Source organism: Tursiops truncatus, chromosome 4 (genome assembly GCF_011762595.2).
Source record: "Tursiops truncatus isolate mTurTru1 chromosome 4, mTurTru1.mat.Y, whole genome shotgun sequence".
Lineage (NCBI taxonomy): Eukaryota > Metazoa > Chordata > Mammalia > Artiodactyla > Delphinidae > Tursiops > Tursiops truncatus.
The window spans coordinates 131,053,023-131,070,341 of NC_047037.1; the positions used below are offsets into that span (position 1 = coordinate 131,053,023).

Here is a 17,319-nt window from a genome sequence, read left to right on the forward strand (position 1 = left end):
TTTTATTTTCTGTCTCTATGGACTTGCCTATTCTGGACATTTCATAAATGTGGAATCATACAATACGTGACCCTTTGTGACTGGCTTCTTTCACTTAGCATATCTTTTCAAGGCCCATCCACGTTGTAGCATGTATAAGTACTTCATTTCTTTTCATTATCAAGTATTGTTAAATGGAAATACATTTTATTTATCCTAGTTGGTATATATTTTTTTAAAAAAGGACTTTTAGAAAGGCTTTTTTAATCCACCTACCTACCACCAAATCTACCGATTTACCTGCACCTGTATCTGTATTACTCCTTCCATCTGTCAACATCTGTGCCCCACGTTCAAACTCAGAATCCATACCCTCACCTACATAATATCAACCTAGAGAATCTCTCTTCTTTCTTGCAACAAAAATTTCCCCTCTACTGGGTTTTCCAATAATGAACATGCTAGAGTTGTCTTTTAGAAATAAACACGAAAGAACTGCCCTCACCTTCTATCTCCCTTCAGCTCACCGCCGTTTCACTGTTCCCCTATATAGCACATCTCCTCAGAGAGATGTCCAAAATCATTGTATCCATTTCTTGTATCTCTCATTCTCTCCTGACCCTATCTATATATACTTGTGAACCCATCACTCCAATAAAACCACATTTCTCAAGGTCATCCAGAAGCCTTCATTTTGATAAATCCCGTTAGCAAGTCTCAGCACTCTTCTTTGACCCAAAAATGGCATCTGATAGTTGATCTCTCCCTCCTTCCTAGGAACTTTCTTTACTGGGCTTCCGAAATACCTTCCTCTACTTTTGCTTCCTAGCCCTCTAGCTGCACCTTCTCAGTATCCTTTGCTGGATGGAACAGTAGAGGACAGTGGTTAAAAAGCACAGGTGCCGGAATAAGTGTACCTTGAATTCTAGGTGCTGCCACATGGAGCTGTGACCTTGGGCAGGTCACTTCATCTCTTTACGCCTCTGATTCCCCATCTACAAACTGGGGATAACTGTGTTGACTTCAAAGAACTGTAAGGCTTAAATGACTGATATATATACAAACTCCTTAGAAGAGTTCCCATCATGTCTTAGCTCTCCGTATCATATCTTCAACTGCTAAATGCTGACGTTTTCCTGGGCTCATCCCTCTCACTACATTCCCTCACTAGGTAATCTCACATACTCTGGTGGCTGTAAATATTATTTTTATTTGCTGACTACACCAGAATTTACATCTTTAGACTTTACCAGTTGTTTAGTTGTCATCTGCACCTGAATGTCGAAGTTAAAACATCCAACATTTAACTTGACATCCTCATCCTAAACCCACTCCTCTTTGAGATTTGCCCATCTGAGGAATGGCAATTACACTCAACTAAATTGCTCAGGTCAAAAACATAGTCGTCCTTGACTCCTTTCTCTCACATATATAATAAGGCCATTCTGAAGGCTGTATCTTCAAAATAAGTTCAGAATCCAAATGCTTGTTACCTCTGCTGTGCCATCCTAGTGCAAGCTGTTAGCACTCTAATCTCATCTACTCCAGTGGCATCCAAACCAGTCTCCTCTTTCCACTCTTACCAACGCCTGTAGTTTGCTTTCTATAGAACAGCCATCCATAATCCTTTGAAAAATGGAAACCAGATTTAAAGTGTTTAAGACCTATACTTCTTGTTGTACTCTGACTGGCCCCTGACAACCAGTTCTGAACTCATCACCTGCCGCTCTTCCGTATGATTGCACTGCTCAACCCTAGCAGCCCACTGTAGTCCCTCCAACAAGCCAAGTCTGTTCTCAGTCCAAGCTCCCCTTCTGTTCTCCTCTAAATGAGATGTTTTCCCTGTGTCTCTATGGCTCTTTCCTCTATTATTTCTCTGTATTACCTCCTTAGAAGCCTTCCTTGGCCACCCTATATAAAAGAGTACATCTCAAACGACATTCCTCCAATCCCGTTCTCTGCTTTACTCTCTTCATAGGAATAGCTTCATGGGAAATTATTAGTTTACTTACTATCTAAGTCCCCACTAGAACGTAAGCTCCAGGAAGAAAGGCCCTGTCTTGTCATTCAGGGATCTCTAGTACCCAGAAGGGTGCCTGGCACACAGCAGGTACTCGAGTAAATACATGTTGAACGTATGAATGAACGAATGGTGGTGGCATAAGGGATGACTAAACTCATCAACAAGATACCTCTCGGGGGGCAAAAGCAGTGGCTACAAGGTCCAGGTCTCTCCCCCAGGGCGGTGAGTCTCTTTCCATTGTAAACCTATGAATATCTGAAATTTTGAGAAAAGCTGCAATGTTCTTTCACAACCGCCTTTTCCGCTCCTAGTCGCAGTTCCACCTTTTCTTGATTCCAAACGAATGAATGTCACTGTGGCATTGTGCATGGACCTAACTCAAAATTTGTTCATACAAGGAAAAAGATATACCAGCCACTCTTATCTCTCCCACCAATGCCCTGAGAGCCCCAAGGCATATATATGTATGTATTTGTTTAATCATTAAAAGTGGTGTTTTTTTTTTTTTAACTACAAACCTTCAGAAAATTGAAATAACAGTACAACCCATACATGTATTTCCTTCGCCTAGATTCACCAGTTAACTACATTTAGGCCCTAATTATTTTGAAAAGACTCCCAGGTGATTCTTACAGGAGGCACTGTGATGGGAGAAGGGGAGAATGGAAAAATGAGGAGCTAGTTTTCAAAGAATGAGAGAGAGCACATTTTAGATTGCATTATACATTACTATACCAAAAAAAAAATCGTTCTTAGAATGGTAGCAAAAGATTGCTAAAAGAAATTTGAGTTTTCAATAACATATAGTGCAGGCAGACTAACACGTGTATCTATTTTTAGCATGGGGCACATTATGTTTTGATAAAATCTAATACATGAAAACCATAATTTCAAATGAAGAATCAGAGACTACTATCTCTTTAAAATGTCTCCTTGGATTTTTTGCAAAATAACGTACAATAAGGTTTGGTCAATTTCCCTATGGCTCATTTATAGTCGTTTTTTAAGAATTTGTATATGAATTGCTATTTTATTGTAACTGGCAAAGTATAACAGCTGTGACTTAAGAGTTAAAGAGTTGTACTATTAGAGTCAAGAAGCTTGGGATATACTGGTAATCCATCACTGAATGAGATCATCCATAGGAAATTTTATTTTCAATGTTAGCTGGAAAAAATCTTACCTGAAATTCTTCACAGCATTATCTTTGTCTACCAAAATCAATCTAGAGCCCAGAGTTTCTGCCCCTCCCACCTTCCTCAGGCCCAAAGAGACGGCAGAGAGATTTAAACTTAAAAGAGACTCTTTAGGCTGGAGTTCTGCAGCCTAGGAAGTGCAGAGAGAGATGGAGACAATATGATAAGCAGCTTTCAAGTTTTCGTGCAAGACCTTCTCCATGTTTTGTTTGAACTGCTTCGCCTTCTGAGAAAATATAGTGTGTATTCATGCATAAATTCATATCCAAGGTAAATATCTGCTGTGGATCGATCACTATTAAAACATTCATTGAACAATGTTATATACAAAGTTGATGGCACTGTGATGAGTATTTGGGAAAAGAAACATAGTGGAATAATATAATGCAATATTTAGAGTACCAATTCAAATATTTTAAAGCTTTCAAAGAACACTTTTAAAGGATAAACAAACATCTGGTAGACCCCTCTGGGTTATAATTTAACATAACCAATATTGTAACAAAGTCTACAATAAGGAAGAATATTAAAATGCAACAAGTGTTTAAAAAATTAGGTGTTACCATTAAAAAAAACTTTTGAGAATTTTCTTCAGGTTTCCTTTGAATGTTATTCACACTAGTAGATTGGTGCTCTAATGTTCTAATTTATAGTGTTGAAAATTACTAATTATAAAAGTATCAAAATTCTAGGCAGAAAAATCTAAAGCTAAGTGAAATCACAAGTCAAATATCAATTTTAAAGTACAGTTGACCCTTGAATAACACAGGTTTGAACTGTACGGACCCACTTATACACAGATTTTTTTTTTTCCGGTAAATACGTACTACATGATCCGTAGTTGGTTGAATCTGCAGATGTGGGACCTCGGATATGGAGGGCCAACTATAAAGTTATGTGTGGAGTTTTTACTGCATGGGAGTTGGCGCCCCTAATCACCGCGTTGTTCAAGAGTCAAATGGAATTACAGAACTTGATAGTAAAATTATTCATCATAGATAGTTATTGCATAAAAGCGAACACGCCTGTTTAATTCACAAACCAATTCTGTCTATATAATTCTTGAAGTGTCCAAAGTTTGGAACATCAAATGCCTATCGAGGCCAGGCAAGGATGTGTGAAAATCAAGCATGAAGTATACATCATACTACTGCCTAGCAAGTCAGCCTGTAGGCTACCAATCTGTGACTTTTGCTTTAAATATCTGGTAACAAATATTATCAATAAGAAGCAATCTTACACATACCCAATTCTTATTTATAAATTTTACCATCATCTATAGCAGTGTGACAAAACTGTAGAGAATCTCTGTATAATAACAATTAATGAGTAAATGTATCTGGCAAGAGAAGAGACTTTAATTTTCCACAATAGGAATGAATCCGATTTAGCTTAATTTTTCCTTGAAAAGATATTATGGATATGCTGGTAACACAATAGAGATATGTAACACAAACAAACATTTTTTTGTGTATTTTTTTATTGTTTGGAACACCAAAGTAACCCAAATTTCACATTTACAATGAAATTTTAAATAAAAATATGCTGTACATTGTATTAGAGATACATATACAAAAGTTTGGAAAAGTAAACACATACACTTATACAGTAAAGAGAATGTACTGATGAATTGCTATCACCTTTAATATGCCTTCTCTCCTAAATGGTCAACAACTGTAAACTGTTTCCTTTAGCTTTTATGAAATGACCACTGCTCTAGCTATTTTGAAGTGTGAGGTACTAAGAACAGATTCCTTTAAAATCAAGTGATAATGAGTGATTATTGTGCATCAAATAGTTTTATGTTTTCAGATTATCAGTTACTAAAATCATCAAAATCTCTAAAAGATGGAGGTGGTTCCCTACAAATCTGGCTGCGAGGGCTACTTCAGCCCAATTCAAGAAACAGGTAGTCATCACTCCCAAACTAACATCCACACTTAAGTCTGATCATTCAGAAAATTCTTTACACCAAACCATCCTTAAAGCACCCCACCACCTCCTTCATAACCAGGGCCTACAACAGAATTTCGGAAGATGTTTGTTGAAATCTTTTTTTTGGCCCCTCTACTTCAAAAATATAATTGCCACATTTCAGAAATTAGGATCCAAGAACTCAGTTAAGTCTCAAGGATACATTTAGCTTCCATTGTAAGAAAACAATTTGAGTATCATTAATAGGAAGAATACAGATACCATATTGTGCTATTTAAATGAAATGCCACTATGACTAACACACATTTTCTCAGTAAGCCAACTGATGGAACTTTAATACATGTGAACTTATCTCCTGGTCTAATATACCATGAAATATCTGAGGCAACCACGCCAAGATACATACTTTCCTAAAAAGGCTGCTTCCTCTGCTGACAATTATAACAGTTTTAAATAAATCACAAGTAAGTAATATAATTTTAGAATTTCCAGTACTCTTCTCTAGGTATGCTAAATATCGTCTATGACATTCCTTACCTGTAATAAGCACCCACCATTCACTGAGTGCCTACTCTGTGGCAGGCCCCATGTCAGTTGTTTATATATGTTAGCCCAACTGAATGATCACAACACCCCGGTGTGACATTTCATTCCTTTTCTCACAGTTGAAGAAGCAAGTTTAGTATCACCTTCTAGGCTTAAAGTTTTCTGTGTAGTTTAACACTGCTTTTTATTATCGTAAGAGAAAACATTAGAGCACCAAGAGAAAACCTGAAAGCATCTTAGTTCTAGTATTCTGTTACTTGGTTAACATCAACAATATTCAACCTATTTACTGATCCTTTAGTGCTACAATATTGCATGTGATTACAATATTCCTTTATCAAAATGATGGAATTGTGACTAGTCTTTTGGTTAAATCCTTTATTTGCATATGCATTAAAAAGTCTCATTTCTATAAAAGGTCAAATTCATGGGATATTCTTTTCAAGATTTCTAATTGAAGGAAAATGGAAGGCTCTCTTTCTCATGATTCAACTAAACTACTGCAGTTTAGTTAAAAGTGCCTATTTTAACAAAAGTTTTCATTTTTATGTTATGTCATATTTTAACCTTTCCAGATCTGGAACAGCCTTCAATTTCTAAATTTTGTTTTATAAGTTACAGACAAAGATCATCATCAGAGGTGAAGTATAAACAGTCCTACACTGAAAACCATCCATCCACCCACTTACATAATAATGTTCCTCTCTCATGGAGCTTCCATTCTTGGGGATGGGAGGAGATGGACATCCAAATAGGTATGTTAGATAATGATAAATCCTAAGAAATTTAATTATTTTTCTAGCAGTGACTAGCTTACTAAGTTTATTTTTCATGCTCACCAACTTTTGATTTGTGTTTTATTTTGTTTCACATGTTGGCTGAGAGTTTAAATTATACATTTCAGTAGTGATAAGAAATAAAAGGGCAGAGTCTCCAAGACATAAATGTTAAATAAAAGGCAGGTAATTTATTCTTTTTTTTTGGGGGGGGGGGGCCTGCACCGTGTGGCTTGTGGGATCTCAGTTTCCCGACCAGGGAATGAACCCGGGCCACAGCAGTGAAAGCCCAGAATCCTAACCACTAAGCCACCAGGGAACTCCCTGGGTTATTTGTTCTTAAAGGTTGTTCGAAAGTAGCAGTTATTAAAGTCTTGGAGATGAGGAAATCTTTTCATTCATTCAGTGAATTTACTAAGACCAGAAAAAAACCACAAATGCATGAAATTCTGTAAACAGTCTCAGGTGGCCTAATACCCATGGATACCAGAGTAGGAAACTTCATTTCAAAGAGAATTCACAATCAGGAGCATGCGTGTGGGGTGGAGGAAAGAAGCTGATCAGAAAATTCTACCCAACTTAGATTCTTTGATTCTTGTGTAACCATCTTATTACAAATATGGGGGGGGTGGAGAATCATAACAAAACTGAGATCCAAGGATATTAAGGTTTCCTGGCTCCTAGTTCACTGTTCCTTCTACTATGACTTCCATTAGGGCACAGACCTCTTAAGCAACTTCCCCATTAAACAAATCATTTTCCATCATTATGATGACTACACTACATTACTTGTGACAAATTTTAACCCTAAATCCTCTTTTACCATTACCCAGTCTGTGTACTAAAAGAAATAAAAATCAAGTTTATTATCAGCCTAAACTCAGTCTTGGAGAGGGCAGAAAACAGCATGCCATTTAAAAACAAATTGATTTTTATTATAAATGTAGTACATGCAACGAAGTGAAAATTTCCAACAGTACTGAAAGCTGTAGGTGAAAAGTAAAAGTCCTACATCACAAACCAATGTCCCACAGTCCTACATTCCACAAGTAACCAATATGCTCTTTCCTTAAAAAACCTAAGATTATGAAAGCGAACATTTGCACACACATACCTCTGAAAAATACAATGGGCTCATAGGACTAGAATATTTTAACACTAAGGATGAATTAACTACCCATTAGGAGAATCAAGTGTTAATTATATTTGGCAATATCACTTCAAATACAACAATTTATTAATTGTTATAGGATGGTCACTATAACAAGTATATGACATATTCACTTATAATTCAAGCAAGCAAGGGTAAGGCCTCCTAAAGATGTAAACAATCTAAACCACACTTCCATGGATCACAGAAGTAGAGTTGTGGGTAAAGAATACAACAGATGAACTCTTGCAGGAGAAAACTGAGGGGTCAGTGGAAAAAGCATTGCCTCAGGCTGTGTAACTGGCACTCAGGTAACAAAGCCATTTTTTGGCAATGTATCAAAGATAATTTCTTTGCTAGCCCACAGAGAATGCTACCAAAGTCCAGGGATTTTAAATGTATAAAAATTAATCCAGACAGGGAAAAAACCCACATTGTTAAAGAAATGCTCTCTCTTATAAAGCTGCGATGTCTGGGGTTTTGTTCATCATGGACTATGTACCAACTCCTTTTTATAGAGATTAGTTTAATCACTTTGCTATACCAAATTAAGATGTGCAAATCCAAACTTTTATTCAAGACAGACAAACAAACATGATTTCATTTTTGAGGCTGTCTCTTGAGCATATTCTTGGTAAAGACTAAAGTACACATATTTAAGAGAAAGATCTTCCTCAAAGAAAAATAGCCTCAGAGAACGTTTTACCAAAAGTAGCATTGTTTATATAAAAAGCCTAACTTGGGCAGGGGAAAGAAAACTAATGATAAAAAACTTAACTTACCAAGAAGTGAAACAGGCTGGGTTACAGGAGGGGTGGGCAGATTCGTGGGTGCAGCAGGTGGCACAGCAGAACCATACATTTTCACACTGTCACCAGACTCGGCGTTTCCTCTAGCCCCAGACACCACTGTTGGAATGGGATTTCCAATAGATAAGTCTTTTGTAGTGTCTTCATTTATACCAGCGATAGTAGCTAAGGAATATAATTACATCAACATGTGAAGCTGAATAAATAATTATCTCCCGGTCAACATTCTTTTGCCATACTATAGGTCCTATTACTGGTCCATTCTCCCTCCTACTCTCAATTCCAAGAGGACAAGTGAACACAAAGGAAAAACATGCTTACAGTTTGGGATGTTTATTGGTGGAGTGTGAGGAGGAGGAATGGATACTGGTGGAGTTATAGGAGGTGGGGGTCCAGGAGGAAGAAAACCTAGAATAAGAAAAATAATGTCAACTGAAGTTGTGTCACTTTATTTCAGGCTCTAAAAAAAGAATGTCTTCTCAAATAACTTAGTGTACCTGGTGGTAAATGCATTGGGTTGAATCCTGGGCGCAGAAACGGTGGAGGAGGTGGAGGAGGAGGAACACCAGGACCAAAGCCTGGAGGGGGAATTCCCAAAGGAGGCGTGAAAGTGGGTGGCTGGAGAGCACCAACTACAGGAGGTCCCGGCTGATGTGGTGGGACCTAGAAAGAAAATGGAAAATGAAGGCACAAATCCAGCCACCCTCCCACCCACAGTGTGTAGAGACAAAGAAAATACCTTGTTGAGAAAATTTGAAAAACGGAATCTCTAAATTGTGCTTATTATGTGAGTACACTTATTAGATAACAGGTGGTAATCTGCACCTACCCCTAAACAATAGAAACCACATATTTTTTCCCTTTTTCTATTTGGCCGCACCGCGCGGCATGCGGGATCTTAGTACCCTGACCAGGGGTCAAACCTGTGCCCCCTGCAGTGGAAGCATGGAGTCGTAACCACTGGACCACCAAGGAATTCCGAGAAATCACATATTTACTCTCTACTTTATGACAGCAAACTCACACTGTAATTCACCAGCACCTGTATTGGTGTTCTGCTAGAATATTAATATGTTAAAAAATGTCTCATGGTTAGGTCAATAAGTTTGAGAAATACAACTTTTTTTTTTTTTTTTGCGGTACGCGGGCCTCACTGTTGTGGCCTCTCCCGTTGCGGAGCACAGGCTCCGGACGCGCAGGCTCAGCGGCCATGGCTCACGGGCCCAGCCGCTGCGCGGCACGTGGGATCTTCCCGGACCGGGGCACGAGCCCGTGTCCCCTGCACCGGCAGGCGGACTGTCAACCACTGCGCCACCAGGGAGCTTTTTTAAAAGTTGTATTTCTCGGGACTTCCCTGGTGGCTCGTGCCCCGGTCCGGGAAGATCCCACGTGCCGCGCAGCGGCTGGGCCCGTGAGCCATGGCCGCTGAGCCTGCGCGTCCGGAGCCTGTGCTCCGCAACGGGAGAGGCCACAACAGTGAGGCCCGCGTACCGCAAAAAAAAAAAAAAAAAAAAAAAAAGCTACCTGCTAATCTGCACAGTGACTAAGATCACAGGTCCTTAGGGTCAAAGTGCCTGGTCCCCCTTTCAGGTCATTTTGTGACCTTGAGCAAGCTACTTACATTACACTTCCTAGCCGTACCTCAGTTTACTCATCTGTAAAATGGAAAAGTGCCAACCTCACATAATTATGGGGATTAAAGAGTGAATAAATATTAAGTGCTAGTGCCTGGCACTTAATAAATACCCAACATATGTTAGCTATTGTTACAAAAAAGTATAATCAATCTTAAGAGATTAGTCAAGTTTCTTTGACTTTCATTGAATCTTATTTAGAACCTGCACTGGAAGGCATATCCAAAAGGTCAGCTAAAGAGTGCCAATTTGAGGACTCCATTTATAAAATATCACAGCTAAGTATGTATCAAAGCATGTAATTTTCTCCTAACACTACGAAAAATGAAGAAGCTAGGCAACCCAGTTTTGTGATAGCTCAGATTTATCTGATTCAGTTTTAATGTGAGAAATTGGGGAAAGAAGGTATTGAAAGAAAAGAAAAATCTAATGGATCATATATAAAAGTATGGGTCAAGTATTTATAATTTTTACCAAAACATTACTTACTTAGCTCTTAACATGTAACAGGAAAATCACATCTCAAGTCAAAAAGGTTATGAGGTAAGACACTGAATAATCTCGACAGATGTAAGGCAATATGAAATTTATTCTGGTTTTTAAAAGCATTTATAAATAATAGGTCTGACATACCAACACACAAAAAATTAATATGCACTCATATCTTTGACTATGAATCTAGACATACATCTATAGTAAGACTTAGAAAGGTATCTTTCTAAAAGTTTAAACAATGCCCCAAATAGTCTTACCTGTGGAGGTGGTACTGTTATAGGTGCAGGAACAGGAATAGGAGGGACAGGCACAGGTAAAGGCTTAGGTATGGGTGATACTGGTTCTGTGTGTGAGGTTTCTGCCCCTCCATTTTGAGCAACTTCATTTTCATGCTTTTTGGGAATTCCCTTCCAATCTATGAGAGTTAAAGAAATTTAAGAAAAGCTTACATTTCAGCTTATAACTTTAAACCCAGAAATGATTTTTTAAATGTTGATATTAAAATCAGAAAGCAGGACTTCCCTGGTGGCGCAGTGGTTAGGAATCCACCTGCCAATGCAGGGGACGTGGGTTCGAGCCCTGGTCCGGGAAGATCCCACGTGCCACGGAGCAACTAAGCCTGTGCACCACGACTACTGAGCCTGTGCTCTAGAGCCTGTGAGCCACAACTACTGAAGCCTGAGTGCCTAGAGCCCGTGCTCTGCAACAAGAGAAGCCACCACAATGAGAAGCCCGTGCACCACAACGAAGAGTAGCCCCCACTTGCCACAACTAGAGAAAAGCCCGCACTCAGCAACGAAGACCCAATTTATTTTTGGCAGCCAAAAATAAATTAAAAAAAAACCAAACCCAAAACAGAGAGCATTCTGATTATTAAAGAAATGCCTATGCTGATCTCATAAACATTAATTATTTAAATTAACAATAGCAAACATGCAAAAAGAATGCTTACTTACGTGCCAGGCACAGTTCTAAGCTATATATATATTTATTTAATTCTCATAACCAGCTATAAGTACCATCTATAAGTAGGTCCTACTATTATTATTCCCATTTCTCAAGAGGTGAAAACAAAAGACAATTTGCCCAAAGTCACATACCTAGTAGTGGCAGAGGTGGGATTCAACCCAGGCATATTTGGCTCTAAAGTCTCTGTTCTAAACCACAACAGTGTATTGTTTGGATTAAAGACCCTGGGAGGGAGGAGCAGGATTCTTTTTACCCTGGACCAGAGTCTCCCAGAATGCCTGGCACATAGTAGACCCTCAATACCTGTCTGCCTGAACAGAAACCTAGTCCAATCCTTAAGCGAAGGCATTACGCACCAAGGAGGGAGGAGGTGGTGTATGGGGAAAGTCCAGCATTGTTTCACTGCCTTTTGGCTTTTCAAATCATCACTCCTGACTGAAGTTCTTTAATGCTTTAAGTATTTACTGTACTTTGCCATGCCACCCTGTGCTCCTTTCATCCTGCTATCTATCAATCTTCAGGTTATGCCCCCACAAGCTGCCATTTTTCCCAATGCAATTCCACTATCAACCTGGCATTTTTAATATTCAGCCTACAAATAACTGCACCTCCTTGTCTTACACGTTTACTTTTGATGGTTTCTCTGGACATTTAAACATTTTCTAAGAAATTACTATGAAACAGTGGATTTTACTAACAATGTTCAGTTTGAGACTCATTTGATCTGTTAGGTTTTTACAGTGAAAAATTCTACCTAAGATCCACTTAATACTATAATAATTAAGCCCATAATCAGTATTTATTTGTGTCTGCAACTCTCCCACTAAGTGTAAGTTCTCCCACTAAATGTAAGTTGCATAAGGGCAAGGACCACATTTGTCTTATTCACTGTTGTTCCCTCAGTTTATTATAATGGAGAGACTGGCACCCACATAGTGGGTATTTGAAAAATCTCGAAATTCAGATCCTAAGGCAAAGAATAAACATTTGTCATAGCACTATCAAGCAAACAGATGAATTTTTTTAAAAAAATTAAATACTGCTTTACCTGGATTAAGTGTATCACTGTCCAACATTCCTCCTTCACAAAAACTCTCCAGTTCTTCAGGCTTGACTTTGTCCCACGGAATATAAGTAACACCAAGTTCTACATCCCAGTACTGCTTATAATCTGCCTTTATTCCTTTGTTTAAGGCCCAGGCAATCTATTTCACCATTTGTTAAAATATAAAAAGAAAGGAAAGGAGAAGAATGTCATAAATTGAGAGTTAACTGTTCCTCATGATTCTAATTACTCAGACTTTGTCAGCAAGGGAGCAATCTGGCCTGGCTTTCTCTGGATCTCACTCAAAACTTTATTCGGTGCTAAGAAACTGGTTACCCTACCATCTCACTTTGTTTCTCCTAGGATGGAAATCTGACTGGCAATCACTTCCTTACTCACTCTTCCAACCACCCACCACCCCGCAAACCCAGGCAGCATAAAACTTAAGAGAAAAGGAAAAAGTTTATCAGGGACAGGCTGAAGTTCCCTATACAACTCAGCATAAAAAAGTGGGGAGCACTTTTAAAAGTCTTGGGTAACTCGGAATTACTCAACATCAGACAAAATCCTTTTGCGGTGCGATCCAAAGGTAGAACATGGTATTATAACATTAAGGAAACACTGACTCTGGCCCCTCAGAGTAATACCCATGTACCTATATCTTTTCCTCTATCTTCAGTGAGTATTTTTCATAGTTCTAAGATGAGATGGCAAACTTTAAAATTAAAATGTGAAGAATACAAAATTTTCTGAATGACAAAATATTTTACAAAATGACATTATATTTAAAGCGCCAAGTAAATACCTTGATGAACTTACCTACCTTTAAAAAAAAAGACAAAATTCTACCATGCACCTAACATTTAAAATTTTATTTTAACTCTTAGGAGATAACCTCTTTAAAAAAAGATGCACAGATAATGCCCCGTGTCCAAAATTACAGTTTTTTTTAAAAAGTCACATAATATTATATATTAGGTTTTAAAAGGAATGAATTATAAACTATAAAACAGTACCTTTATGGATTTCTGGTTCACTTTATAGTTTCCTCGGCTCAGTTTCTGCAGGGCACGGTTAGCATCTTGCCTATGAACCATAACAATATAGGCACAACCTCTGGGAGGAATCATCTGCTCCAAAAGATTTTAATATTATAAAATATAGTAACAAAAAAATAAAAAAGCAACAAGATACAATACTACGTAATCAGTTCCAACAAGCCCAATTCAAACCCCCTGCACCCTCCAGAGCCAGAGTTCTATAACTGGAGATTAAATTGTTAAATTGGTGGTTCCAGTTTGGTCTCAACTTCCAATTATCGACAAATCTACAGTTCCCAAGCTTTGTTATATAAAGACTTTTTTAGAAAAACTTTTTAGAAAAAGGTTTTAGATTAAACTTGGTGACCCAAGAAATGTAGTTAAATGCTAAACATGAACTCAGAACACCTGAACGCTAGCCACATCTTCTACAAACATGGGAAAATTTTAACTTAGGTTTCAAGTCCTTAATTTCATAGAGTAACATTAGTCACATCTATCTACTGTCATTAAGTGATTTAATAAATACTCACATTAATTGATTCAATTGGACCAAACTCTTCTAAGAGACTGGCAACATCCTGCTGAGTAGTCCTTTTGTCCAGCTGTCCCACCCAGAGTGTAGTACTACAAACTTAAAATAAAATTATAATCATAAAAATATACACATTCAATAATGAACAGCACTGTACTTTACATGAAAAAAATCATTAAAGAAGATATGCATGAGTTACATTAAGATACCACAAGTTTAAGTAGAAAACCCCAAATACATTTAAAAAATTCTAGAAAGTTGTGGTAGTACTTCCAGAAATGGAACCAGGATAGTGAAAGGTACACCTATGAGTTGGTAAAAAAAAATTGGTCTTTTTGAAGACACATCTGAAGATTTCATCTACGTAAACTAGGGCCAGAGAAGCAGTATTTTGCCCAAGATCGCCCTTGGCAAGTGAACACAAGAGCTAAGACTTGATCCCAACTATCTTGATCACCAACCAATTCAGTGCTTTTGTTCACTGCATGTAGCTGTTCCTTTCCAACTGTCGAGTGTATATGAGTTTTGTTTCATGTTGTGTCCTCGGTAATAAGCCTTGCAGAGTCAGAAGTTTTATATATGCCCTAGTTATACTATAAATTAAAATTTCATTAATAGCTAGAGTTGTATCAAGAATATGTCTAGCACACCTTATTAAACATATTCTAAACACATCATGAAATTTGGGAGATAATGTAAGCTAGTACATTCTGTAAATCATAAATCTTTATAAAAGAGGGCACTAGTTATTCTAGGGGGAAAAAACCCCACCTTTCCACCATGTGTAGGAGAACTAGTTAATGACTCTGTATCATACATTCGATTCAAGACACACTTCCTCATCGTTAGTTTGGTTCGCTCCTCATTGCTGCTTTACAGCTGGCTTAATGTACAAAGGCAAATCCAAGGGTATATGCCAAAGCACAAATGAGTAAGACCTCATAAAGTGGTATTCTGCTAACAGTTATAAAACATTTTAAACTCATGACATGAAAAAAAATGCAGGAAATTTGAATATAAACGTTCACGTACCACTAGCAGTTTCTGGTTTGATTTGAGGAAGGCCTTTTTGTCGGCGCTCTCTTTCTTTTTCCCGATCCCTTCTTTCTTGGGATCGAGATCTAGGAGAATGCCGGCGTCTATCTCTGGACCGAGATCGAGAACGTCGATGACGAGACCTTCGAGTTCTAGAACCAGATCGAGATCGTCTCCTTTTTGGTGACCTAATATTTTCAGAACGAGGGAGAATGGATTAACACATGGAGGTAAAAAAGAAAATGTAAGCACGTGTTAATCTGAAAAAGAAAAAATACAACTAGGTAATTTAATGTTTGGGTATGTAAGAATTTGACAGCAGGGAATTCATTTTAAAGATTTTTAATATGCTCAAAGTTAGAAAGCACAAATATATTATAAATGAGATAAATAAAGATGCTAACTTATAAAAGTACCTCCCATCTTTGGTACCTCTGGTACTATACTAAATGACATCTTTATAGTGAAGAAGCTAATGTCATCATTGAGATATACTGACTACTATTCTCTATCTTCTCAGTAAAGTCTTTTCTGTGGGAATTAAAACATGTAATCCGATTACAGTATTACTTATTCTCTTTCCACTTTTTTGGGTTGATAAATTGGTAAAAGAACTCTGAATACATAAATCTTATGATTCCATGTATATCTGTAAATAGGCATTAAAGCAACTCAAAGGGAAAATATGTGGGTTAAGATGACTTAGTTTTTTAAAATTAATACTTCTCCTACCCCCAATCCACACATGCATACAAACATACCAAGTGTTATTTTATTAGTCCTGGGCATCTGAAAACAATCCAACTAGATTTTAAATTCTATCGCTCCTAAAACATACAGATTTGGATTAACATTTTCTATAAACTACCTGGATGCTGATCTAGATCTTGACTTTCTGTTATCGGACATGTGCCGCTTAACCTCTTGAATACAAGGTTGTTCTACTTCCATTTCCTTTAAAAAGAAAAACAAAACACAAAACCCATCATTAAAAGAGAAAGTGGCAATTATAAATAGAAAAAAACGGGACAAAAATCTAAAAAATGCTAAATTACAAATCTCTTGCCCTGAAAGTTCTCTTTTGGTTACTTGAGACCAAATTACTAGTTTAATAATGACTGGCCATGAGTGGGAAAAGTTTTTTTTATATGGTTTACAAGATTAGAAGAAATACTGATCTACTTCTGGAAATTATTTCGTAAAAGTTACATACTGTGTTTACCAACCATCACCTAAAGCAGTGAATTAGGCACTGTTTAAACATTCTATACTCTATCTCAATCCTCACAAACTGTATGGAAATTTGTAGTATTATGATGTCCACTTTCCAAATGAAAAACTTCGCTCACAGAGAGGGCAAATCTGTGCCTGAAGTAATAGTCTTTCTTCATATTCAAAATGGAAGATAACAAGCCAACAGGCAGCAATCTATTTATAAATCAAGGGAACCATACAGATAATCAACAATCTGAGAATGAAGTTTTACCTGATGTGCCTTTTGTGTAAGTGGTTCACTTTGTGCCTGAAAGGAAGTTTGGAAAGGCTGCTGCACGGGTGGAGTTGGAGGAATCACAGACTGAGCCATGGGAGGAAATGGAGGTGTAGGAAGAAGGCCAAATCCTGGCATCTGTCCATTAGGAGGAAGTGGAACCTTTTGTTTTTTAAAAAAATTGTACAAGCAGACTTTAAGTAATTAAAAAAAAAAAACCTTGATCAAGGAACCATGACTGACAATTCCTATTGGTACAATCTTTATTCAAAGAATTGTTATATATCCAAGAATACAGGGTAAAAATCCTACAACTCGTTTTAAAATTATGAATACATGATCTGGTTTTATAATTTAAAAACATAACTTCATTTATATGAGGAAGCAATGTGACAGACTGAACTTAAACTCAAAGGTACTCTCTATCGCAAACTGTCTCTCTTCAACTTTAAAGGCAATTAAGCTTTGGGGGCAGGAAAAGTGGCTAGAAGAATTGACTTCTAGGTATATTTTAAACATTTTACGCCAAGGGGAGTTTCAACCAACATGCCTAGGGTTGAATACATAATACTTAGGGTTTGATATTTAGGGTTTCAAATATCATAATAAAGAGAGTAATTATGCCACAATGTAACAATTTTCTACATGTGACATTCCAACGCT

The 17,319-nt window shown here is 37.5% G+C and overlaps 1 protein-coding gene across 4 annotated transcripts in view; it reads right to left on the minus strand.

Annotated features, from left to right (window-relative positions):
* Window positions 1-17,319, minus strand: part of SCAF4 (SR-related CTD associated factor 4) — a 56,330-nt gene that overhangs the window by 6,636 nt on the left and 32,375 nt on the right. For 3 of the 4 annotated variants that reach the window (XM_019922480.3, XM_073804437.1, XM_019922478.3), the window contains exons 10-19: window positions 16,654-16,818; window positions 16,036-16,121; window positions 15,165-15,355; window positions 14,131-14,231; window positions 13,574-13,687; window positions 12,561-12,717; window positions 10,801-10,958; window positions 8,912-9,077; window positions 8,736-8,822; window positions 8,388-8,579 (exon numbers count right to left, since the gene is read on the minus strand). In XM_019922480.3, coding sequence (XP_019778039.2) covers window positions 8,388-8,579; window positions 8,736-8,822; window positions 8,912-9,077; window positions 10,801-10,958; window positions 12,561-12,717; window positions 13,574-13,687; window positions 14,131-14,231; window positions 15,165-15,355; window positions 16,036-16,121; window positions 16,654-16,818 — 1,417 coding nt within the window. The remainder of the gene's footprint in view (window positions 1-8,387; window positions 8,580-8,735; window positions 8,823-8,911; window positions 9,078-10,800; window positions 10,959-12,560; window positions 12,718-13,573; window positions 13,688-14,130; window positions 14,232-15,164; window positions 15,356-16,035; window positions 16,122-16,653; window positions 16,819-17,319) is intronic. The other variant, XM_019922482.3, reaches the window with a different exon arrangement.